Source organism: Xyrauchen texanus, chromosome 35 (assembly GCF_025860055.1).
Source record: "Xyrauchen texanus isolate HMW12.3.18 chromosome 35, RBS_HiC_50CHRs, whole genome shotgun sequence".
In the NCBI taxonomy this organism is placed as follows: Eukaryota; Metazoa; Chordata; class Actinopteri; order Cypriniformes; family Catostomidae; genus Xyrauchen; species Xyrauchen texanus.
Genome location: NC_068310.1, coordinates 26,862,458 through 26,889,538, shown reverse-complemented (window position 1 = coordinate 26,889,538; position 27,081 = coordinate 26,862,458). Strand labels below are relative to the sequence as shown.

The window sequence follows — 27,081 nt, the reverse complement described above, 5'->3', positions numbered from 1 at the left end:
CTGCTTCCCATTGACACCTGAGACCTTGTAACACTAACAAGTCACATGACACCAGGGAAGGAAAATGGCTAATTGGGCCCAATTTGGACATTTTCACTTAGGGGTGTACTCGCTTTGGTTGCCAGCAGTTTAGACATTAATGGCTGTGTGTTGAGTTATTTTGAGGGGACAGCAAATATACACTGTTATACAAGCTGTACACTCACTACTTTACATTGTAGCAAAGTGTCATTTCTTCAGTGTTGTCACATGAAAAGATATAATCAAATATTTACAAAAATGTGAGGGGTGTTCTCACTTTTTTTAGATACTGTGTGTGTGTGTGTGTGTATATGTATATGTATATATATATATAATAGAGAGTGAGAGAGAGCGCTAATACAACATGTTCCATAAATGGTGAGCTAAAATTCCTCGAGAGAATGAAGGATTGCCTTGTCATACTTTCCAACCCACCAATCAATTGATGTCATCCACTCGGACTCTCTCTCTTCAAATATTTGAGATGGTAAGGGAGCAATAGAGGGAAATACTTGATGCCATCCACTCAGACTTTCTCTTCAAATGTTTGAGATGGTAAGGGAGCAATAGAGGGAAATACTTGATGCCATCCACTCATACTCTCTCTCTACAAATGTTTTAGATGGTAAGGGAGCAATAGAAGGAACTATATGTGGCTAGAGCTTTCAGCTATTAGTTTCCATGGTTACTGCAGTGGCTCACACCAGTGACGTCAAACTCCCACGCAGTTTGGCAGGAGGACAGAGATAGTCCTTTTCTTTGTGTATTAGCCAAAAATATGGATATATAAATAGAAATGAGCACATCATCAACCAAATCAGTAATATAATAAAAAGTCTGTTTGTCTTCTGTGATTCACATTGAAACCAGTCACTTCAAGATGTGTATCTGATTGCTCTGCATGCAAACCATTTCCTCCTTGGGAAATTGTATTTACATGTACAATCTTAAACTGATTATGCTTAATAACCTGACTGCGTGCAAGGTTTTAATCAACATTCGCTTTGATTGCATGTTTTTTTTTCTCCATACAATGAAAGTAAACAACAACTGAGGGTAATATTCTCCTTTTTGTCTTTGGTGATCTCTTCAACCTTTTTTTTTTCTACTACACTAATTGCAGGGTTCTGGCTAATCTTTTAATGTGCTCATTTCTGTTTACATTTGGACATCAAAATGGGAGAATAATGCAATGATTTCAGGAATCATTTTATGTTTTGTTATTGCCTTGTCAGATTTTTGATAGCTGTCAGTATTTTGTTCTACATCTAAATGCACTCAATGTCAGCCTCAGTATTTTATAGTGATTTTTGTGTTCAACTGAGGAATCAACAGTTGAAAATATCTACTTGTGTTGCTTTCTAGAAGAGCAGATGGCTGGGGTGGTAAACCTTAAGGGAGAATTTGGAGGGAACTTCCTGTACCTCCCTATACCACAGGCCAGATGGTTATTTTCCTCCCAGCCAAGGACAATAAGGGCCAGACACAATAGAGGAAATAAATATTGAGTTTCCCGCATTGAACTGTGAACTTTCCGTGTTGAATTATGAGACATTATTCTGTAGCTCCAGGTTAATGATCTGGCCGAATTTAGGTACATTTGCTCTACGACCCTGAAATGTATGGTTTTCCTACTATTTTCTACTTGTTTAACGTGTAGCAAGATGAGCTGAGAGCAAAGTAAGCCTCTTAGTAATACTCACAGATCATACAGGTCACAATGGCAAGTGTGGGGATATGCCAATCTGTTGCCTAGGAGTTACACTGAAAGTTAGTGGAGCCTACTAAGACAAGCTCCATATTGCTATTGCTCATCGTTAGGGCCAAAACCCTTAAGGATTAACCTTCGGCGCATACCAAATCCTAGACTGCTTGTGCTATAGATGTTAATGAGACCTTAAAATTGTGAAACCCATAGACTAAAGTTGAAAGAGCCTAGGGTTATATTCTAGGGACTAGAATGTCATTGATATTTGGGGATGTGCTCTTTTGACTTTGGTCTGTAAGCAACCACCCAGAACAACTTAGAAACTTCATAGAAAAGTCCTGACACTCACATACAAAGTTTTGTATGGGCAGTCACCACTCACATCTTCTGAAGAAAATGTAAAAATGTAGTTGCATAGAAAGGATGATGAATTTATCAGCTTTGTTTAAGATATGTTAGCAAATAGACAACTAAACTAAATACTAGTGCATCTCAATCAGCTCCCTAGCTTCCTATGTTGTGAATCAGTAAAACATGAACACTAATTCAGGCACTGGCATGGGTGTTCATCCACTAAATATTGCGACAATTATGACTCTATCACCTGCGACACAATAACGAGCCCTCCCATTCAAGTGCAGCTGTTATTAATCAACTAAATCTCTGTATTAATGACACTATCATTCATTTCGATTAAGGTATTCAAACGTACAGTGCTTATGCAAGATAAATTACATTAAATAAAGGAATGAAATTTATATTGGAGTGTATTTTAAACTTTATTTTAAAAACTCTAATATTTAAAAGATTGATTCCCTTTCATGGTAATTATGGAAGACATTACAAACAAAATAAGGCTTTGACTTCATAGTTTTACACTTGTGCTTGTCTTTTTACACTTTGAGAGACTTGAGAAACAATGTTGTTGTGTTTTTCCTGTGCATTGTGGGATTTGTTTTAGGGAGTGAACGCTTCAGTGCATTGGAACTATTTTGCGATTGAGACAGCCCTAAAAATGGCTGACTCCCTGATTAGTACCCTGACTACCGATCTGATTAAGACGCATCCCTAATTTTTTAGGTCCACATTACTAAAGTTACAACTGATTATATCTTTAAATTTCGTTTTGAAAATAAGCTGTCGAAAATACTCCTTTGTTTTCTGTTCATCTTTGCCGTCTACAATATTCCAAGAAGACATGCCAGGACTATTTAGCTATTTGATACTGTGTCTTATAATTAACATTTTATTTTATTGAACATATGCTGACACTCTTCTGTTTTCCTGCAGGAATCGGAGAAGATCATTGCTGAGCTGAATGAGACCTGGGAAGAGAAACTGAGGAAGACTGAGTCCATCCGTATGGAGAGGTCAGTGAGGTGCCATCTGGCTACCTTTCTAATGTCCCTGTGCTCGTACCCTTCATGCCCGTGAGGACTGTCTGCTGTGTGCATGCTCAACCCGTGCCAGTCTTTACAAGACTCATGCAGCTGTCAAATATCACACAGCACAATAATCGCTCCTCAATAACACACACATTCATATCACTGATATTTGCCTTCCCTTCCCTCAGAGAGGCACTGCTGGCAGAAATGGGTGTGGCCATAAGGGAGGATGGTGGAACGCTGGGTGTCTTCTCTCCTAAAAAGGTACAATGCTTGTAAACTCATTATTAATCACCATTACTGTCCACATCAGTCACCTTCTTATCATGTTCCCATGTCTGGGCCTTTCGCCTCATTTCAACACTCTCTTCCTCCTTATTCCTTTGATCTTTTTTTTTAATCCTTCTTGCAATGGAATCCTGTTTAGTTTGGTCATGATAGACCTACGTCAATGTCTATTGAGGACTTTAGTGTTTATTCTTCTAATCAGGTTTGTGGAATTTCAAGGTTTTTGTGATCTCTTATATTTGTAACTCTCCTGCCAAAAACAATTAGATTCAGTTCCTGTAGCAAAGCCCTTGTTCTAGAATACCGAATGATTTGCATTTTCCCTCACCATATAGCTTCTTTTCTCCTAGTGCCCTAGTGCATCGGTAGTTGACACATTAATATCTAGATTTTAGGTACAGTTCATCCCAAAAATCATTTACTCACCCTCATGCCATCCCAGATGTGTTTGACTTTTTTCTTCTGCTGAACACAAACAGATATTTTTAGATATTTTTCAATATCTCAGCTCTGTAGGTCCATGCAATGTAAGTGAATCGTGACTAGAACTTTGAAGCCTCAAAAGCACATAAAGGCAGCATAAAAGTAATCCATAAGACTCCAGTGGTTAAATCCATGTCTTCAGAGGTGATATGATATGTGTGGGTGAGAAACAGTTTAATAATTAATTTTTTTACTAACAATCTCCACTTTCAAATATTTGTTTTTGGCAATTCACATTCTTCATGCATATTGTCAGCGGGAAGGAGAGTTTATTATTAAAAAAAAAAAAAAAAAGGGCTTATTGATTTTATATTGATTTGTTTCTCATCCACATCTCTCGTATCACTTCTAAAGATATGGATTTAACCACTGGAGATTTATGGATTACTTTTATGCTGCCTTTGTGCTTTTCTGAGCTTCAAAATGTTGGTACCCATTCACTTGCATTGTGAGGACCTACATGGCTGAAATATTCTTCTAGAAATCTTTGTTTCATTTTTGGGTGAACTATCCCTTTAACTAAATTTAAATGGCCCTGTGGTGTGACAATATAAATAAATATATAAAGTTGTTTTAAAGAAAAAAACTTTAAAGTCTCTTTGTATTCTTTGTAGTCTCTTAATTAACATGAGGGCATAAAAGCCACCTGCTCAATAATTATAGAAGACTTAGTAGCATGTCACACCGCGAGACATGTCAACTTCCTACATACTGTAGGAATGAATATTATGACAAATGAGAAACAACTTTTATGTAGCCATAAATCATTTGTCATTTTTAGTGCTAGCTCTCCACATCAGATGCAGTTAGGTCTAGAATCAATATCACCATCAAGGTACAGATATACTCTTTCATATCTTGCTGCATTTCAAGTTCAGTCTATCATTCAAATCTTCGGGCAGATGGAAAAGATGAAAGAAAGTGACCGAGATAGTGTTAGATTGATATTTTCACATGATAAAAGAGCTATTCGGTGAGAGTGAGCAGCCACACTGTGGCAGTAGCTTCAGGGACTGATGCTTTCGCCTGCAAATCAAGGCACTTGTGCGTCATCCACTCAGACTGTGATTAGTGCAAATTGCAAGCACCGTTAACAATAATCACATAATGCATTTTCTGTGTTCCTCCACGAAACACATCAACTCTAGAACAGCCTCACATGAGCTCTCTGTCATTTAATTGTTTGATTCATTAATGTTTTCATTCAATTTCTCTCCTTTTTTTAATTTCTCCATGGCATCTCTGGTTTGTTTTTGCTGCTTGTCACATAGCTTTTCGTTGAAAGGCCCTGTGAAGTCTATACTGACTTTAATGGGGTATTTTCCCCAAAAAAGGTTGGTGATATAGTGGTAGATTTTGACGTGAAGTTTTTTCAAATCTGTTTATTGAAATGTTTCAGTTAATATTTGCTCTTCATAATGCCTGATGTAATTCATTATCAGATTTCTATAAGACTGTGTATTAGAAACCACATTTTAGAGCATTCTGTGAGCCATTATAAAGTCATTAAAATTTAACCTAATTATTTCCAAGTTAAATGAGTCTGTTCTCATTGACCCTCTACTCCCCTACAGACCCCTCACCTGGTGAACCTGAATGAGGATCCTTTGATGTCAGAATGTCTGCTCTATTATATTAAAGATGGAATAACAAGGTATGAAAGAACATCCTGAACTTTCAGAAGTTTTACTCTCAGGCATCTTATGATTGACACATCTCCTTTCAGTCCAGGGTTAAACAAAGGACACGGTGATGTTTAGTGCTTTGATCTTAGTATTTTCTTTCATGGTTGTCTATTATTTTTCCCTCTCCTGTCTTTTTAATACACCCCATCAGAAATCCCAGGGTTTGTAATGTTGGTGTAGGATATATATATGCGGGGTTCAAAAATCCACTTGTGAAAATACTTCTGTTTTGCATTTCTCTAATTTAATACAGTTTTTATTTTTTTCATTGCAAATTATATTATCAATTTTTTTATTTTTTATTAAATTGATATATATACAGTTGAAGTCAGATGTTTACATACACTTAGGTTGAAGTCATTAAAACATTTTTTAACCACTCCACAGATTTCATATTAGCAAACTATAGTTTTGGCAAGTTGTTTCTACTTTAAAAATGTAGATCTACTTTGTTTAAAAAAAATTTAAAAAAAGCCTATATGCCAGTCAGGCATTACTTAAAATGAGTGAGTCCATGTTTTGTGGGTATTGGAGTAATCTTTATGGTAATTAAAATGGATATTTTTGATTTTAATAGGGTGGGCCAGGCAGATGCAGAGAGAAGACAGGACATTGTTCTGAGCGGAGCGCACATCAAAGAGGAACACTGTATCTTCCGCAGTGATAGGAATGCCAACGGAAATGGTTAGAACAGTTATTACATAACCAAATCCATTCAACTGTGTAGTCCAATTCATGTGTGAACTGTTAAACACTTTGAAATCACATATGCTCAGCTTAGTGCAAATGAATGAACTTTTTTTACTGAATGAACAGCAAAGGCGAAGTACATAATTTCTGCGCTACTAGCATGCAAAAACTACTGTTTTCGGAAAGGTTTCCTGAACATTTTCATTGGCGCTAGACAAACAGGCAGCCCCAAACTCACACCTTTAATGTGTTGATATGCACCCCCTTTTTGAGCACAAACCATGAAAATGACATACCTGAACTTAAATGGTTGTATTTACTGGACTCTTTGGAGTATGGACACAGTTGTAGTATCTGTTGAAAAGAAGACACTTTGGGCTTTATTTCCCAAGTTTCAGAATTAATACATGTTGTTATTTTTTAAAGTTAGAGAAGCTGAAGTTTATAGTAATGGAAATATTTTGTGCTGAACATGTTTTTATCATCTAAAACAACTATAATAAAAGTACCAACACAACCCAGAAATACAACGTTCTCAAAGCCACAAGTCTAAAGTAGTTCTGTTTCAAATTTGAAGATGAAATTGAGGTTCCTGCAAGCTTTTTTCTCTGTAAAATCGCTGGAAGTGTAGAGAGTAAAATTAAGGCTCCGCCTTTCAAAACGACACAAAATCTGACTGCACTGCTTGGCTATTATGAATAAAACTGTGCCCCATTTTTAAAAATAGACTTTGGAGACAGGCTCATTTTGGTTCTTTTGGATGTTTTTCAATGAATGCTTGCCATGGACAAAGTGTGGCGAACTGGATTCATCTGGCGATCTCGTGTTTTCATAAAAAAAAAGTCCCGTTTTGATATTGCATGTTTTCATTTGTACTCCTGGCACAAATAATACAATTTCTGTTTCTGGAGCATTGCTATCATGAAACAGAGATCGGATATCAATGTTGAACCCTTAGACCTTTTGAAAAGATGTATAATTTGTTAACATTAATTACATTTATAGACTGCAAATTATATATTAAATGTAAGCAGAGTGACGTCACTTTGCTGTTCCCACAGTGATTGTAATGTTGGAGCCATGTGAGGGTTCTGAAACATACGTGAACGGAAAGTGTGTGACTTCTGCAGTCCAGCTGCGCTCAGGTGATTCACTGGCAGCTTTCTGCATTCCAGTAAAACAGATTTACAGCAGTGATTTAATCTGGTTGATTTGTAGCTATATAAAAACCAACATGAAATTATCATCTGGGAATCATCATGTACTAATGTGTGATCTTGGGTGCAAAATATACTTGTATATTAAGCTGTTGTTTGAATGTGTTCATACGTGCTCATTCCTCAGGTAACCGTATTATCATGGGAAAGAACCATGTTTTCCGGTTTAATCACCCTGAGCAGGCTCGTGCAGAGCGCAAGAAGACCCCCTCAGCTGAGACCCCTGTGGAGCCGGTGGACTGGACCTTCGCCCAAAGAGAACTGCTGGAGAAACAGGGTATCGACATGAAGCAAGAGATGGAGAAGAGGTACCAAAACCCTAATACAGTCCTGTAGTTCTATTTAGGGAATCTTGTACCTCATGCTCAGTGGTTCTCAACTGGTGGATCACAGGTCGGTTCAAAGAGGGTCACAGACAGAGAGGTAAAAAACTATATTAAATTCAAATAATTAAATTTATATTTTAACCGTGTAATCGTGCATAGTTAGGATAGCCAAATAAATAGGCTTAATAACATTAAAAGGACGTTTTTTGTTGTTGACATCAAGGGCTCTGCGTCCAAACAAACTCTACAGTGTTTTGGCAAATATTAATGTGTCACTTGGTAGATGCTTGGCAAATTATTGTAGGCAAATGCTAACAAAGACTGGTTGTGTGACATACCCTCATCCTCAAAAACTAAAATATTAATAAATTTTAATGTTTGACCAAGGACAGTTTTGTTGTTGTTGTTGTTGTACGATAAATAAAATCCAGGTCTTGAACCGAAATCCGTTGAGAGCCACTGCTCTAGCTAATTCTAGTTTAGGGTTGGATAGATATCCAAAGCCGTACCCACTGTATTTATACAAGTAAGAAACCACCCACCAGCTACTAAAGACAAAATTTAAATTTTTGCCAAGTTTAAGCTCTTTTACATGCATGGTACGTGAGCACATACAGTATGAATTGGATTATTTTAAGAAGGATTTTTTTAGGATTATCTTGTATAAAGCAGTTCATTGATGCAGTGGTCTCTCACTGTATAATATTCAGACTTACAGAGATGGAGGTCCTGTACAAAAAAGAGAAGGAAGAAGCCGACCAGCTGCTCGAACAACAGCGACTGGTAAGGCTGATTCTGTTCCCTATAAACCTTGTTGGAAAATTCTAGTTTCTCTTGTTGTTTATAGAGAGCCTGTTTTGTTGTCCAAATTTTGTCAGCAACATTTGTTAGACTGAGGGGAGAGATGTGCCATTTCCAGTAAAATGGGCCCTTATTTTTCCACTTGCTCTGCTGAAGTCCAATCTGCACTTATTCTGCACTCTTAGCTCTGACACCTTGAGACTTTTGTGTGTGTGTGTGTGTGTGTGTGTCTGTGTGTGTGAGAGAGAGAGAAACACTTCTCCCAGTGCATGGCTGAACCTCTTGCGTGGTTTGCATGGAATCTGAATCCACTCTGTCTGGATTGAGAAAGCCGATTACCTGCTTTTGCTGACATGAACTGATTTACATATTCAATTTAATACAGCAAGATTTTTTAAGTTTTCTTATTACAGTTTTCACTTCTCTCAAAGATTTGAGAATTTAACTTTGCAAAACAGCATTTGCACAAGAATATCAATTTGGTTTTTCATTTGCTATCTGTATTTTTAGGAAATCGGAACCATTGTTGAGTAACCCTACATGTCCACTGGGATGGAAGAATTCGGCTAAACACTGTTTATCACACCAGAGATCTGTAAAATATTCAGTGGTGTAGTTGTCTTTTGTGTGGTCTTTAATTGTTTTCAGTACACGTTCAATAAAGTCATCATGCAAGAGTCCAATTAAGAAAAAATCCAAACTTTATCCACATGCCCAAAGTATACATACGCTGTCAATTTAGCCACAGCCACAGCCTAGCCACAATGAAAGCATGCAATCTGCATTTGAAATCTAAGTTAAATATACAAACAAGTTTCAATGTAATTTAAGCACCAAGTCAACCAAAATTCAAGCATTATCAGCAGATTTTTAAACACTTGTGAATGGCAGACATAAGTGGATTCACGTGAGTGACTCTCATTTGCATATAGTTAAGCATTTGTACAACTTTGTGACAATCTCAACTCTTACTGAGGTCCTCTTACGATTCCACAATTCCCATGCACAAGCCAGCCGCTCAGCTTTGTTAGGGAATACATTTAAAATGCAAGCTCAATCCCGCTCACTCCGTGCCAGTGGACACGTATGGAAAGGCATTGGTTTGCCATGTTAAGTTAAACTGGGGTAAAAAAAGTATTTTCTTTGGTTATTTTTATTTGCTGCATTGCATGGTTTGTGTTTTTAGCATGTTTAACAGATTAATTTACAGGATACTTAGTACCTTTTTGTATTTGTTGCTGAGCAGTGTTGTTAACTGATCAAACTTGAGTTAATGTTTGATTTAAGTAGTTTTTGTTTTGTTTTGAGTGTGTTGGTTTTCAATGCAATTGCTGATATTTCCAATGCATTGTTACCATAACCCAATATTTCTGCTGTAGTTGATGAAGGCTAGTGACAATGTGGTTTCTCATTGTTTTTTTGTACACATCTTGTATCTGGCTGGACACAGTGGGCATGCTATAACACAGCTATCCATGCTGGGGGTCTTAATCAATGATGACAAGCTCTCCAATGCTCCGATGGTCTCATCCATATAATCTCATACACAAAACAACACCGATATCGCACACTGCACTGATTACACAATCATAATTACATGGTCGCAAGCTGTCTCCTGTGTTATTTGACTGTGATTTATATTTTTGTACTGTACTTTGTTTACTTGACCTGGAAAATGAGAAACTGCATTTTCTCTCAACTAACCTCGTAGTGGATGCTTTTAACTTCCTTCGAGCCTGTCTTTTTTCTTTTTCTTCTCTTTTTACTGACCTGTAATAAACATGCAAGAGTCTAACCCACTGCTAGAGCTAGAAAACTCTAAAACCAAACCTTCTCTATCAAGGACTTCATATGAGGGAATGAAGCAAAAAACTCCAGGCTTTGTTGCATGCCACTGAAGCATGTTTGGGATGCAACTTCAAAATTGAAGAGGATGTCATGAATTAAAAAATTTACAAAAACAAAAGAGACCACGGCAACAACCAAAATGGCAAATCGGAGCAACATCTGTCCCCTTTTTGTTGGCATTTTTCTCATAATCATTAGTCATGCCTTGCCTTTACTTTTTATAAACTGATATGCAACTTGGGAATTATGCTGACTTTGTATCTGCACATGGGCCGCAGTGAGCCTATAAATGGCACGGGTTGATGGGCACAATATACATAAAAATAAAGATAACACTCCATGTTTGGAAATTTGGGTATTGTCAAAGCACCCATTATGTTATCTACATTATTTAGGCTATACTGTATCTGTAGACAGCTTGCAGTTAACAAATGTGCATTTGATTGCTTTATAATTACTCTGTTAGTTTACATATAATCAAGTAGGTTAAGTGCACAGAGATTAAATCACTTTTTCATAATGCATACATTTTGCTGCACATTAATATTGTTTTAGGGGTGGGGGGTGGGGGGGGGGCGTTAAATAGTCGCTAGAAAGCTTCACATATGCAGTAAGAAAGTCCCGTACATAGTAATATATAAATATAAACTACATCAGAAATATACTGTACATGATTATTGCAAGGCATCATCTCCTATATTGAGTTTCCCATTTTGCATATCACAACACTGTCCATTCTTTTCAGAAAACATTCCTTTTTGATTTCCCATTTTAATTTTCCCATTTTGTTTTTGCACTCTTTGGTTTGTTTCCTGTTTTGTTCTCTTAAGGACGGAGACTCTGATAGTGGCGATGACTCTGATAAGAGGTCGTGCGAGGAGAGCTGGAGACTCATCACCTCGCTGCGGGAGAAACTTCCTCCCAGCAAGCTCCAAACCATAGTCAAAAAGTGTGGTCTACCCAGCAGTGGTAAAAGACGAGAGCCGATAATGTATCAGATCCCTCAGCATCGTCGTCTCACAAAGGACTCCAAATGGGTGACCATCTCTGATTTGAAAATCCAGGCAGTCAAAGAAATTTGCTATGAAGTGGCACTGAATGATTTTCAACACACCCGTCAAGAGATCGAAGCTTTGGCCATAGTGAAAATGAAGGAGCTGTGTGCCACCTACAGCAAGAAAGACCCAAACGAACGAGACTCCTGGAGAGCAGTGGCCCGAGACGTTTGGGACACTGTAGGGGTTGGGGATGAGCGAATTGAAGATGTCATAACCAATGGGCGAGGTGTGAATGACATGGATGACCTTAAGGTACACATAGACAAGCTGGAGGACGTTTTGCAAGAAGTGAAGAAGCAGAACAACATGAAGGATGAAGAGATCCGAGCTCTCAGAAACAAGATGTTGAAGATGGAGCAAGTTCTCCCGCTGATCTCCAACGAGGCCCAGGAGAAAACCACTCGTGCTGGACCCATGAGGGCCCGCAGTTCCAGTGAAGGTAAACCTCCTGAGCACAAGCCTGATGGAGAACAGACAGACAAGGAGGTGTCTAAGTTTAAGGACGTTGATTCTTCGTTCCGACGCGGGAGTATGCAGTGGATGAGACAAGAGCAGATACGCCTTAAGAACCTCCAGCAACAAGAGATTTCTAAGCAACTCCGCAGGCAAAATGGCCCCCACCGATTTATCCCACCTGAAGACCGGAAGCTACGTTTCCCCTTCAAGAGCAACCCCAAGCATCGCAACTCCTGGACCCCTGGCACTCATATCATTATCACAGACAAACAGGTCATTGAGCTGAAAGTTTCCAAAGAAGCAGTCCAGGAAGAGGAGGATACAGGCGAAGCAGCAGAACCCAGAGAACTTATGGTGCCCATCATTCAGGCATACCCAACTCTTCCTATTCCAATTGGTCAACGTAGAAGCAAAGATCTAGAGCAGGGCTTGTGTCAAAGACATAATCAAGGCCACAAACTCTCCGAACGAGGCCGTAGTAACTCCTTCAACAGCAGCCAGCGAGCCACAGACTCTACCGAGTACCTGCAATCTGGGAACAGAAAGCAGCCTCACCCTCAACAGCCCTTTTACCAGCCACGCTACAACCAAAACCAGCATGCTTATTATCACCAGCAACAGCACCCACAGTCCTGTCATTACAATACTGATGCCAGCAATACCTATCCACAGTACCCTCCCAATCATCAGCCGAGCCACCACAAAAATGTTTGCACCCCACCCCGAATGCGTAGGCAAATGTCTGCCCCCAATTTGAAGGGCAGTCGAGAAACTTCAGTGTGACATTGGAAGCAGGGTGTAGAGTTCAAAATTAGATGACACTACAGTTCACACATCACAGACTCACAGAGAATCATCCTAGCATTGGACAGCTTGTCCCTATCAAGCCAATATGTTTTGTGGCTCTTGTTTTACAATGTTTTGCAATGATCTGTCTTGAATATATACCACATTTCATGAGCACCTTGCATTAGAAATTTGATCCCCCATCTTTGTTAACTATGCATATGAGTCTAGCAATAAGCAGGTTAAAGGTGCCCAAGTCTCAACAAGATCTCAGAACAGTGTTCTTTAGCTTTGATCAATTAAATTAATTAGTATTGGGAACGATAAGTATTGGGAGAGATGCACATCATATTTTGGCCATAGTATTAACTTAATTCAAACTTAAACTTTTGTATTGTGCTGTTTTTTTTTGTGTGTTGTTTTTTTATTATTTGGACATGTCCTCATAGATTTGAGCTATACCCTACTTTAAAGGAATAGAAAATGACTGTCATCATTTAATCTACCTCATTTTGTTCCAAACCCATATGACTTTCTTCCATAAAACACAAAAGGAGATGTTAAGCCAGAATGAAAGCCTCCAATCGCTTTCATTTTATGGGAAAAAAAGTTGCAGTGAAAGAGAATGCTGACTGAGACTAAAATAATGTTTAACATCTCTGTAGCAGGGCAGAGGGTGGGACCGGGTCGTAATAAGGCTAATCAAGCCTCAGGGAGGGGTAAAGGCCGACTGGAGACTGCAGTGGGACAGAGAGAGAGATTTACGGGCAGCTGTCCGAGAATATAAATAATATTTTAATTATAAACTTAACCAAAATGACAAACACACACACATAGGTATCAGAGAGCTGCCCGTAAATCTCTCTCTCTCTGTCCCACTGCAGTCTCCAGTCGGCCTTTATCCCTCTCTGAGGCTTGATTAGCCCGATTAGGGGCCGGGTGTGTGGAATCATGACCCGGCCCCGCCCTCCACCCTGCCACAATTTCCTTTTGTGTTCCATGAAAGAAAAGAGAGGTGATATGTTTTGCAACAAAAGGAGGGTGAGTGAATTATGAAAGGACTTTCTTTGAACTATCCCTTTAACACATTGATTTTCCTCTGTTTACATTGTTTTGCTGCTGGTTCTTACAGTCAGAATACTGTATATCAACGCATAGGAGCACATAATAACCACTACACTGCAATATTTCATGCAAACTGTCCAATGGGAATTCTTAACGTTGAATCATTACTTGAATTTTTAGTTGAAGTAGTGCTATATTTACAATCCAATCATGTTTATGCATTGAAGGTGCATAGATGACATGTTTAGTAAATGCTGGAATTGCAAGGTTAGTAGCCAACATTTTATCCTCTTGAATGTGTCTAATCGTGCTTAAGAGATGCACATTATATTTTTACGTTAGCATTTTATGCAAACCATTATATTTCATTATGTTTTGGGTCCTTGGGTTGATACTTCACATTTAACAGTTGTTGATTATGAAAGCTGAACAGCAAAGGCCTTTCTCTAACTTCCTCATGTAAATATGGTTTTGGTATTATTAATGAGTGCCTTATTGACTCACTAATGTGTCATTTACAGTTTGCATGTATCTGTCATTATGAAAATCAAAGATCTGTTTTGCTATCTCTTTGTATTTGCTGTCTAAAAGTAACAGGGTTTCCATGGTCATGTAAAATATCAGGAAATATAAAACAAAATTTCATTTCCAGGCCTGGAAAAGTCATGACAGTTTCTGTGGTTGCTATAATTTATGGTTGTTACTATACACTTAGCTCAAAAGTATATAATTGGCTAGAAATTGCTCTTTGTGAAATTATTCTATCTATAAAATTATTTTAAATAATTATTATCTTGTAATTATGAACAACTGAAAAAGTCATGGAGAAGTCAAGGAAACTATATTTGAAATTCACTGTTTAAAGGTTGTTAGCGCTCTGAAGCAAACAATGACCACATTTACATGCACTTAAGAAAACTGTTTATTCCATGTTTTTTGCAGAAAGCATTCTGAAACGTCATGTAAACAACAATGCTGATTTCCTTTAACCATTTAAGGGATTAAGAGAAAGCGGTTTAACATTGCTTAATGTGGTCATGTAAACGCATTAGCAGCGTTCTTACAGGTTTTTGATTAGTGGGCATGTGCATAAACAGACTGGATAACAAACGTCATAGTATGAAGCCTAACAACAGAGTCAGCACAGCTGAAATAATTCAACATTTCTAGGTGTGTAGTGGGAAAAGCACATACACTGTAGACTATACCCATTTATACACGCATGTAAAACATTGACTGTCGCTCCCATTCGCGTTTATGTGCGCGTACATTAGGGAAACTCCACTATTGCAGCACAATGTTGCTGCAGGTCACAAACACTGCAACAATTCTGGAACATCTGGAATATAAAGCGAAACAACAGAAAATAAAATATTGACCTCTTCCGCGGATGCTATGTTTGTTATTTACACAAACGTCACAGGGAAATTAGGTTGTTGTGAAGAAAGCTGCTTATTGAATAAGCACCTTGTATACGGGGGTAACCGCACACACCAGTTTCAAGCCTTTAGCAGCTTTCTAGCAATAAACGGCCTTCTGGTGTAAACAATATACTCAGAAAAAAACTGTGAAGAGAGTACATTGATTTTGACAAAATTATAATCACTCGTTTTATATTGATGTTAAATGCTGCCTTAGTCCAAAAAGAATTTCCAAGTAATTGGACAAATAAAGGATAATCTAATCTAGTCTTATACATTAAGTTTGGCAAGAATAGATTCCTTTAAATCAAAAATGACTGCCACCCTTTTTGATTACATTTGGCTCTGCTGTGTTTTGACTGTAAACCAATCTACAAAAAAAATGGCCAAAAATGCAGTTTAAGCAATGTTTTTGAGAAACGCAGCAACAAAACGTTTCAAAGCTTTCTTTGAATCTATTGTTCCTCTGTCTGCTACACTTGGGTCCTAAATAGGGAGCTGCAATCTGTTCCCACGGGATGGAGTCAGTGTTCAAGAACACTTGGCGAGCTCACAGAAAACACAAGAGACAGCCCATGGAAGGTCCTCTAACAGGGCAGTTTCCAAGGTTTCCAGAGCTCATAGTTGACACTATGCATGTTTTAGGAAACGAAAACCCATATTACCCTTAAAGGGACATTTCAGAAGTTTTCTGTCATTTACTCCTTCATGTTGTCGAAAATACAAAAGATGTTAGGTAGAATGTTAGCCTCACCATTTGCTTCCATTGTATGGAAAAAAGATGCAATGCAAGTGATTGGTGACTGAGGCTAACATTCTACCTAACATCTCCTTTTATGTTAAATGGAAGAAAGTGATGCAGCTTTGGAAAAAAACATAAGGGTAAGTAAATGATGAAAGAATTTAAAATGTTTAAGTGAACGATTTGCAGGACAAATTTGATGCAAAAAGTTTTGACACCTTAATCATTAGATGTTTGTTTATTTTTTAACCCCCCTTTAATTCACATCTTATATATGAAATGCCATTTTCATTAAACATACCACTGACTTTTCTTCTTTCCCAACAATCTTTTGACTCAAATTAATTACAGCCTTATAGAGTTAATGTAATTGCACGTTCTTAAACTTATGCTACTGTGATTTCCCTGCTTAGCCTTGACATAATTATGCAATTGTGTGCCTCAGTGCCTAAGTGTGACCCAGTACCAGCTGTATATTACCAAAGCACATATCCTGAAATCCTCTTCATGTTATATGCTCTGGTAAAGTGTTAGTATGTCTGAAGTTCATGCTTCAACTTTGCTTCATATGACTGCGGTGCTCCCGTAGTCTTCTAGTGTAAATGAAGAAACGTTAACAGTTTTTTGGTTATCGTTTTTTGTGGTAATCGGTTGTCAGTAGAGCTTTAGTTTTTTACCTAGAATATTCCAGGCAAAGAGCAAATAAATGAAAGTACAAGTCACTCCAAGCATCAAAACATTTTAGTCTGAATCAAATTTATTTGAATCTATGTGTGATTTCCATTTCCCAATACAAAATGTTACAATAACAGTAATGTACAGTGCTGCCAGCAACTCTTAACTACCACAAGAGCAGCTAAGGAAACGTGTAAACGTATGTCACACTCTGTCCAGTGTTTTTATACATTCAATGGTGAAATCACGTGCCGCCAAATGGTCATGGATTATTATAATGTGTTGTTTTGGGGACATTTTTGTCCAACATATACAGTATGACCTTCAGTACTCAAAGATCTATGGATGGTTTACTAATATTGCTATTACCTTGTGAATTTGTGCTGAATATCAGATTTCAAACCATGACTGAAATAAACCAGACAAGTTTGAAATGCAATGACTGTGCACACTCTGAGCCTTATGTTTTAATCTACACAAACATTATAGAATGTTTTATAGCAGTGATTGTATTCAAACATATGTTAGATGATTTTAGTATATCATATTCATTTTATTATCTACTGCATCTCTTTGAAGACATCCAGCAGTTGGGGTTATGGTAGGGGATTTCAGGTAAATTGGACACTTTTTGACAATCATTTTAATGGTGAAAAGTTGCCCACTTTACCTGAATTTACCCAATATGTTTTGAAGAATAGTGGTTCACCCACAAATAAAATGATTTTTAGATGCTTTATAGGTAGGAAGTTAGCCTCAGTCTCCATTAACTTTCATTGTTTCTTTTCTTTTTTCCCCATACAATCAAAGGGAATGGTGGTTGAGGCTAACATTCTCTAAAAGAAAATATTCATACAGGTTGAGTGAGAGTAAATAATAACAGAATTTAGATTTCTGCATGAACTATCCCTTTAAGAGAATAGTTTCCCAACAAAATTATTTCCAGTTTGAGTCATTTAGAATGCATAAGAATAATTTTGTACACCTGGAGTAGGTAGATTTACAGCTGATTTACATTACAGTACATTCCTAGATGTTAGAAAACTGTGTGATGGCTAGATTCTTTTGAAATATTAGGAAAATGTTACATATAGTAACCACATTTTTGGTGAAATGCCATACAAAATACTTTGCTGCCATTGTCCTTTTATGAAAAGTATTTTTAATGCTATTTAACTGTAATTAAAAAAAGGCAGTTGTATTTAGGTATCAAGAAGTCTAGACATTTTTGGTTCCAGTAAAATTGTTCATAGAGCTTTGCGTGCGTGCGTGCAATGCGTGTGTGTGTGTGTGTGTGTGTGTGTGTGTGTGTGTGTGTGAATGTTTTTATTGGTTGGACAGTGCAGGAAGAGTTTGAGTTATATATTATCTACATAACCATTGTACAATGGTGGTTGCTAAGGCAAGTATCAGTATTACAATTGCTCAGGGTGTGGTTTGTTCAAATTCCAAAACTCATGTATTAAACTTAAACATGTAACATGTCCTGTAATGTTTGCCCTGGAAAAAGGTCACATCTAGCAACTAGAATCTTGGGGGTGGGCTCTTTTGACCAATAAAATTCCTCCCAGAACACATTAGCAACTGCATACCAAAGCACAAAAAAAACACACAAAAAAACGCTCAAAGCATCTTAGTAGCAACATAGCAACACCATGGAAACCACCCTGAACACAATACTATCATGGTGGGGACTTTTGCAAGGGGAATCAATTTGTATATTATGATTATGAATAAGGGTGAATGAGTATTTTCATCGTCCTTATCAGTGTGCAAAATTAGTGCTGTTGGTGCACAGTACTTTAACTTCAGTAACTTTATTGTAGTCACATTTCTGACACCTCACAGTTTTTATAATGAATCCATTTTCATAAACAAGCTAAATGGCACACAATAGTTTAAGCTACAGTGTAAGTTCTCTTGAAGTTGTTCTGTATCTTCATGAGGTTCAGTGACTGTAAGGTTCCTCTTTCTTCATCACACCATCTCAAAGGTTTATGAGAGTAAACTGCAAGAGCTGCAGAAACAGGTGGAGACTCGCTCACTGGCTGCAGAGACTCCTGATGAAGAGGAGGAAGAAGAAGAGGAGGAGGATGAAGGTAGCTAATTTTAAGAGACAAAATCCTACCTAGTCATTAAATGTTACTATTTGTTTCATACTGATCATGTAGGATTTACTTGTGAATCTTCATCAAGCAGTGGAGATACAGTTTTTGTTACACAATGTTTAGAAATGTGCATTATCCATTTATTTGGCTGTTGGTCAAGGCTTGGTTTTATAACGGTTATGTTAATTTGTCTACTATATTATAATAATAAATAATAATTCCTTACATTTATATAGTGCTTTTCTAGGCACTCAAAACGCTTTACATAGTATAGGGGGAATCTCCTCAACCACCACCACCAGTGTGTAGCATCCACCTGGATGATGCAGCGGCAGCCATAGTGCGCCAGAACGCCCACCACACGCCAGCTATTGGTGGAGAGGAGAGAGTAGAGTGATGTAGCCAATTCAGGGATGGAGATTATTAGGATTATTTGTATAGTATTACTAGTACTGTCGACTATTAAACTTGAAGTCACTATCTCACCTGTATTTCTGCAGTGCCCTGGACCCAACATGAGTATGAGTTGGCTCAGTGGGCTTTCAGGAAGTGGAGGTACCACCAGTTCACTTCTCTCAGAGACCAGCTGTGGGGCAATGCTGTATACCTCAAAGAAGCCAACGCCATCAGTGTGGAGCTCAAGAAAAAGGTATAGTCATATACAGAATAGTATAATGTCATTTCATGATGTCCTATAACAGCTTGTTTAATTAACTTGTGTTGTTAAATTGGGATATATTTTAGGTTGTGGTGGCATTCTGGTATATTTGCACTCTAATGCTCTACTGTCAGATTAGCCATGTTTTAGCTCATAGCATTTGCCTCATAAATGTCAAAAAGAGCACACAACGACAGTTTCATCTATTTGTTTTTCTGTTACTTGATCCACTTTTGCTTGTTCATGACCCTTTCATTCAGCTGCTCTTGTATAAGACCCCTGCTGTGGAGCCTTGAGATGTTTTTGATTTATCATGCACTCTTGCTTTTTTCTAGGATTTATAGCTTTAGTGGGTACAGGGCAATTCTCTCTATATGTGGAAAGATGGCAAATCTGATACTCTTTTTGATCTGTATTCAATTTTATTACATTTACTTTTTCATTTAGTAGATTTTTATCCAGAGCAACTATATTTTTTCTTCAGGGACAGAAACCCTTTAGTAACCCCAATTTCTCTCTTTTCCTGCCCTTATCTTTCCCATTTTCCTGCTTTGTTTGTAGGTCCAGTTCCAGTTCGTCTTGCTCACGGACACCCTGTACTCTCCGCTGCCCCCGGAACTGCTACCTCCAGAGCCTGAGAAAGAGCGTGATGCCAGACCTTTCCCTCATACTGTTGTGGCTGTGGAAGTCCAGGACCTGAAAAATGGAGCCACTCATTACTGGTCACTGGAAAAGCTCAAGTAAGCCTCAGGCTGCCAAAGCGATCCACATAGTGGTCTAACCGAAGTCTTCTTGTGCTATTATGATATGAAGCCAAAAAATGTATTTAGTTTACAGTTGTTGTTTTTTTTTAATGTTTAAAAATTTGCAGGTAATTGTTTCTTAAGGATCTTTTTGTAAAAGAACATGACAAAACTCAGGCATTTGGATGGCAATTATTTTACGGGGGACAAACCAGTTCTGTCGTCCCATCAGAAGTTTGTCTCCCACGTAGTTATGAGCTCGGTGGAAAAATGCCTCAAAGTGACACATGCCAGAGAAATTCTAAATTTGGGGCAAAAAGTGCCCCTGTGATAAATAATTGTATTAATTGTAATATCTGATAAAGTTCTAAGTGCTCTATTCTAGGCATAGTTACAGTTATCACATAAATATAAATGTATGTTGATTTTAATTTTATGGGTAAAATCAAATAAAAAATATTAGACATTGTTATTATATTATTAGTTATTATGTTTTCAAATTATATGATTATTATATTTAATGTTTATAATATTCATATTTTATGTTAATGAGTTGATTAAAATGAAGTATTTGACATAAACAATGAGATACTGTATCTATATTACACATTTATTTAAAAAAAAATCCCTCTCAAAAGACACTTTCAGTTACATTACCATTTCCGTGGTGTTGTTGATAGCGTCTGACAATATATATATATATATATATATATATATATATATATATATATATATATACATATATACAGTAGGGCACCTGTTTCTGCCATTATAATGGCCGATTTTAATGTATTGGACCGTTGATTTTCTTTGTCTTCGTGATTTTGAGCTCAAAATCACTGTGGTGGGGTGGCAATGTAATGTTTGTTTTTGTTATTTCAAACAGTTCAAACACTGAAAAAACCCTCCAATTGTACCAAATACCCTTATTCTCATTACCATGCCAAGTGTCAAATGGGAGCCTTACACCACTTGTAATTTTACACCGCTGGGAACTTTTGGTCCCATTCCTTCTCCTGCAGATTTTGATTTAGATGATAACTGCATTACCACACGACTTTGTGTATGTCAAAAACAGCACAAAATGGCCAGCAACTTTCAATTGGGAACTTTAAACATTTTTATTCTGATGAAAATAAACTAACAGGATAGTGATTCTATTGCTTAAATTACCTTATGTCGCTGTGCAAAACAACTAATGGCTGAATAGGCCTGTTAATGTGGAGATTGCAAATTTAACATTGTTTTGAAATGCATCATTTTAATATTTTAAAGAAATGCTGAGACGTTCCTCAATGCATGTTCATTTCTGACTCCGCGCTTTGTTGCTCTTGCAGGCAAAGGCTGGACCAGATGCGAGAGATGTATGATCGTGCGGGTGAATTGGCCTCCTCCAATCAGGGAGATGATGTGGAAGGTGCCCTGACCGGCAGTGACCCATTCTATGACCGCTTCCATTGGTTCAAACTGGTTGGGAGGTATGCTAGTCACTTACCCTTGTTCCAGTGACTTGAGATGCTCCAAGATGTGGTTCAGCATATTAACAGAGGCCAAACCATTGCTGAGTATTATGTTATGTCTTAAAAACCTGCCTAGAGAAGGTTTCAAATGCAGTGAATTTCTGTTTATACTTTGTCTACTACATTTCTCTGAGTATGAAGAGCTGCTTGCTCTAGAGATGTTTTAATTTAAGGGGAGCCCATAAATCATTCATGGCATGTTTTTTTTTTTTTTTTCATTTTCATACACTGTGTTGTTTTCCCTGTTCATATTTAAATCATGCTTCTTTTTTATTTAAAGTATTTTAAGTTATGAGTTTTTTACATTGTTTTCCCAATCATTATGCACTTATGCCCTTTATGTGCTTGTGTTCCATTGTGAGCTTGTGTAGTCTTTTTTTTTTTTTTTATGTTTTTTATGTTTTCATCCATTATCATTATTTTAAATGTTAATCAATTTATTTTATATGAAATTTCCTCTGTGTTATGGGTAAAATTAGACTTTTCAACCTGTCAATCATTCATTGTAGAATTTGCTTTGAATTCATTTTTTTTTTTTTTTTTGCTTCATTTTTACTATTTGCATACATTTTTGGGTTGCTGCACTTTGACAATTTCCATAATTTATTCACAACAAAGCACATTATCAGCATACGATTTTTAGTGAAATGTTTATTTGAATGTGTACATGGAAAGTTTGTGCAAAACTGATGATCCACGTTTATGCATCACAGTTTGATGGCAAAGAACATATTGTGTGCTGTAATGGAAGGAAATAAATTAACATGAGCTATGTCACAAATTTGTTACATTCATATGTAAAATTTTGGTTTTAAGATGTAAAGGATCATAAAACTTTTAATTTACATGTTTAAAAATAGAGTGGAGACATTAATTAATGATTAATGTGCCTGCAATGTTTATTGTTTTCTATTTTAATGTCTAAAGTCTTGCCTCTTAAATGTGGGCTTCTGAAATAACCCTGTAAACTCTTGCTTGTACCTGCTTCCTACCCACGCATCTTTTTATAGCTCACCTATTTTTCATGGCTGTGTGAATGAGCATCTGGCTGACCGCACGCCCTCCCCCACCTTCTCCACCACCGATTCTGAGATCACCGAGCTGGCCGATGAACGGCAGAGTGAGATGGAGGACTTCATGGATGATGAGGCCTTTGTGGATGACACCAGCTCAGACAATGGGACTGAGGAGGGGTCTGACATCTTCAGCGATGGCCAGGACCCCTTCTATGACCGTTCCCCCTGGTTCATCCTGGTGGGCAGGTTGGTGTTGGCCACTGCTCAATGCAGAGATGGAACGAGAATGAATGACAGAGTTGGAGAGAGGTGGTTGGGTTCAGTGTGCAGCTGTTAGTTGGGCACCAGCATCTTAGAAGGCTTATTCAGTCATATTTTTGATTTCTCTTGAAGTGACTGCAAATGCTGACAATCCCTCCATTATTTTAGTAGCAGCATGAAAATCAAAGTGTGTAAGTTCTGCGCAGAAAGCAGAATTTCAAAAATATTGATAATATTCAAGCAGGTTTTCAAAACTCTTCACTTCTTTTATTGTCAGTCAGACTTTGGAAAAACGTGCACTAGTGAATCACTGCCAGCTACCTCCTCCAGCCCTCCACAGTCATTCCTACATATCATCAGAGCTTAACCTGCTGTACATTAACCTCCATCTGTCTGGTTTGGTTTAATACTCATGCATTTGTGTTTGATTTTATTCATTGTATTTATTTATTTTTATATTAATTAGTACTACTATTATTGTTGTAACTATATGTCAGCAGCCATATCACCCTGTAGCTCTAGACCAGTAGCCCACTGAAGCCAAGCAGGGTTGAGTCTGGTCAGTACCAGGACGGGAGACCTCCTGGGGAAAATTAAGGTTAATGCCCCAATATAGCGATGGGGATACTATACTGTAAAAAGACACTATCCTTTGGATGAGACATTAAACCAAGGTTCTGCCTCTCTCTCTGGTAATTAAAAATCCCAGTCTCCAAATTCCCCCCACTAGCCCTTATCAATCATGACCTCCTAATAATCCATTTATTGGCTCTATCACTCTACTGTCTCCTCTCCACCAATAGCTGGTGTGTGGTGAGAATACAGGTGCACTATGGCTGCTGTTGCTTGATCCAGGTGGATGCTGCACACTGGTGGTGGTTGATGAGAACCTACTGTGCATTATGTAAAGCGCTTTGAGTGTAGTGTCAGAAAAGCACTATATAAGTGCTCATTCATCAATTCATGTAGAACTATTAATTCAATTATTATTCATTGTGTTTATTTTTATTTCTTTTTGACCTATTTGTATTCTGTATTATTGTATTTATTTTTTTTATCATTTGATTCAGTGTATAGGGGTAAATGGACCTGCGTAATTTTGACATTGTGATTGGTCTCCTCCATCTTGGCCTTGAGGCTACCCACAGGGGAGAGGAAGAGCTCTCTGACTGCAAACAGTCTGTAAAAGTCTACGTGTGCCTGCCCTCTAGCCCTAAAAAAACATACGTTTCAATACAATCTTAAAACTAGGGATGTGCTGAACGACTTTCACTGATGTTTAAATGGAAATTTTTAAGCCGACTAGTCTAAAAAGAAACCAACCTTCAGAAAACAACCAAAATTTTTTTATTCTTGCTACCCATTTAAATACTAGATTCCACTGAAAAGGGGCATTTATCTGCGACGTGCTTGCCTTGCATTATGATCATTGTACTTTTAAGTATAGAACATGATACGCAGTCAAAGAATCAACATTAGTGAATATTTAACTGACATATATATTGCAAACAATTGAATGAATAGTGCAGGACCAATAGAGCAACCCAGACAGTTCTAAGTGGAATTCACCACATAAAAGTTTCTTAACATATTAAAACAGTCAGGACATTGTTGAAAATAATTAACAGGTAGACTAAGCCAAATCTATGAGAGAGAGAAAAATGCGCTGAGAAGTTGCACATATTTCACGATGTGCAGTCGTGCATCAGCCATTGATCTTATATGACATCTGATCGGTAAAGAACATTAACCAATAACAGTTACGATGTAAAAAAAATAGGCATGTGATATAATGCCTAGAATAAACCTAATGTATTATATAGATGACGTGTACACAGAATAAAAGATAGTTTAACCCATTAAGCAGTTAGCACCTTGTTGAAAATAGCCTTCTTAATCAGCTGATTAAAAAAAATGGCATGCCTAGCCTAAATAGTCATTTTCAAAATTAGGCAAAATTAACACGCCGACCAGGGCTTGACTCACCTGAGGATGCTATCCTGCGCTTGGAAAAAGCCTGCACAGTGGAAAAATAACGTACAAGCTCGCACAGATGTAGAGAAGACTCGATTGTGAAAACATCCATTGGGACTTTCAAACATTTGGTATGCCGATTTCCGCACCACCACTGAAGTAATTTCATAACTACTTTGCTGAGTTTGCTTGTCTAGCGAGAGGGCATTTTCCTGCGCATGCCACGAGAAATTGAACTCTGTTTCTGCTCCAGATATCCTCTTTTTAAAATAATATTTGTATTATTAATTCTATTTAAAATATGTAACATTAATATGACAGTAATTTAAGTGCAGCCTAAATGTGTAAAAATGATGATCCGTTTAACGGGGGGAAATATTAACCGACTAGTAATTCCAGTGTCGATTAGCAGATTCAGAACCGTTTAGTCATTTAGTCTCGCACATCCCTACCTAAAACACATATTTTTAGTTTTATTTGTCCATATAATTTTGTTTTTGTTATATATCATATTACTTATACATTTTGTAATATATATATATATATACTGTGTATAAATCTGTGTGTGTGTACTGTATATGTTGACCTCTCTCATCAACAAGGCGTGTCCGTTTATAGAACTGCCGCTCACTGGATATTTATTGTTTTGGGCACAATTCTGAGTAAACTCTATAGACTGTTGTGCATGAAAATCCCAGAAGATCCGCAGTTACAGAAATACGCAAACCAGCCTGTCTGGCACCAACATACTTGCCATCGGCAAAATCACATTTTGTCCCATTCTGATGGTTGACGTGAACATTAACTGAAGCTCCTGACCCATATGTGCATGATTTTATGCACTGCTGCCACACAATTGACTGTTTGGCTGAAGTTAATAACATTTTCTTTAAGAGGCATTTCAAAATGTTTTATTAATATCATCATCTTTCTGAAATTGCCCAGTATGTTAAATAAAAACATGTGGTTAATTCATACTAAAAAAATTATGTATTATTTAAAACAACACGTACATTAGTTAATGGATATATTTTAATTTAATTCTTGTTTCTCAAATTCAAACTACAATTTTACTGTTTGTTACCTCATTTCGAATTCAGTTCTGAATTACACACAGCCCTGTATACAACCCATTATGTGCATTATTCTGTTGCTCTACTTTATCTTTGGCATTTAAATTTTAAGGTTGACCGCTCAACCATTTTATTTGATGTTTTATTCTTTGTTCTTCTGTTAGTGTTTTTTATTATTATTATTTGTTTGAGTGAGCTTGTGGTTAAGCATCTGACACATCATATCCATTTAGTTAATCAGTGTAATGGAAATTAACTTGTGGCACTTGTGTGAGAGGGGCTTGAGTCACTGTGAGTAACACTGCTCGGCTGGCTCTTATTTGTTATCATCTGCTGTACTCTCATTATTTATGCATTCAGTTCTGTTACATTCCTCCTGATCGCAGCGCCAGCTAGATAGGTAAAAAAGGTATACCAATGATGTCACGTAGTGGCGTAAGTCGAGCTAAGAGAATATAATACACTGCAGCTCGGCACCCATCCTCTTTCACCTTCAGATTAGGTCATATAATGTTCTTCGCATCGGCTAGTACAGCTTTTTTTCCCGGAGCAGCGAAGACTCATCATCCCCAGTTGTGACAATACAGTTTTGATTTTAATTGGTTTGCTCTCAACAGACTTCGATCGGTGATTTTATTTATTTATTTATTTTATTCATACAGAGCTCATTTTATATTGTCGGTGCCACTGTGCCTCTCAGTTCTGTCATCCACGCTTTGGGCTAGGTTCCCTTTTAGCCTGTATTTTTGTTAGTGTATTACTGTCTGTTGAAATAACAAGCTCTTGGATTTGAGCTGCCGTGATCGTGGTTATCACACATTTTCTTTGCTATTTTGTGTGTTAATTTTTTCTTTCTCTTTAGACCTGTTGGTCCTATCCGTGGGTGTGATTGAGCCAATTACGCTGTAATATCGCTCTGGTATCCTTCCTCCACAGATCGTCGCGGTTCATCCAGAGGTTCTGACCCCTTTGCATATAGCAATTACTTGTGTTTCTATCCGAAGGGCTACTTGACATGAAATGGCTTACAGCTCTATTTCTCCTGCCTATCCCCTGAATTGTAGACTCTGTCC

General features: G+C 37.5%; 1 protein-coding gene across 5 annotated transcripts in view; it reads left to right on the top strand.

The window, feature by feature from the left end:
- Window positions 1–27,081, top strand: part of kif1b (kinesin family member 1B) — a 103,132-nt gene that overhangs the window by 47,674 nt on the left and 28,377 nt on the right. For 3 of the 5 annotated variants that reach the window (XM_052105249.1, XM_052105248.1, XM_052105247.1), the window contains 12 exons: window positions 3,020–3,099; window positions 3,303–3,378; window positions 5,460–5,539; window positions 6,148–6,254; window positions 7,322–7,405; window positions 7,605–7,785; window positions 8,514–8,586; window positions 18,649–18,754; window positions 19,264–19,412; window positions 19,983–20,161; window positions 21,502–21,642; window positions 22,695–22,946. In XM_052105249.1, coding sequence (XP_051961209.1) covers window positions 3,020–3,099; window positions 3,303–3,378; window positions 5,460–5,539; window positions 6,148–6,254; window positions 7,322–7,405; window positions 7,605–7,785; window positions 8,514–8,586; window positions 18,649–18,754; window positions 19,264–19,412; window positions 19,983–20,161; window positions 21,502–21,642; window positions 22,695–22,946 — 1,508 coding nt within the window. Of the gene's footprint in view, window positions 1–3,019; window positions 3,100–3,302; window positions 3,379–5,459; window positions 5,540–6,147; window positions 6,255–7,321; window positions 7,406–7,604; window positions 7,786–8,513; window positions 8,587–11,282; window positions 13,476–18,648; window positions 18,755–19,263; window positions 19,413–19,982; window positions 20,162–21,501; window positions 21,643–22,694; window positions 22,947–27,081 lie in introns of those variants that run through there. The other 2 variants (XM_052105250.1, XM_052105251.1) reach the window with 2 other exon arrangements.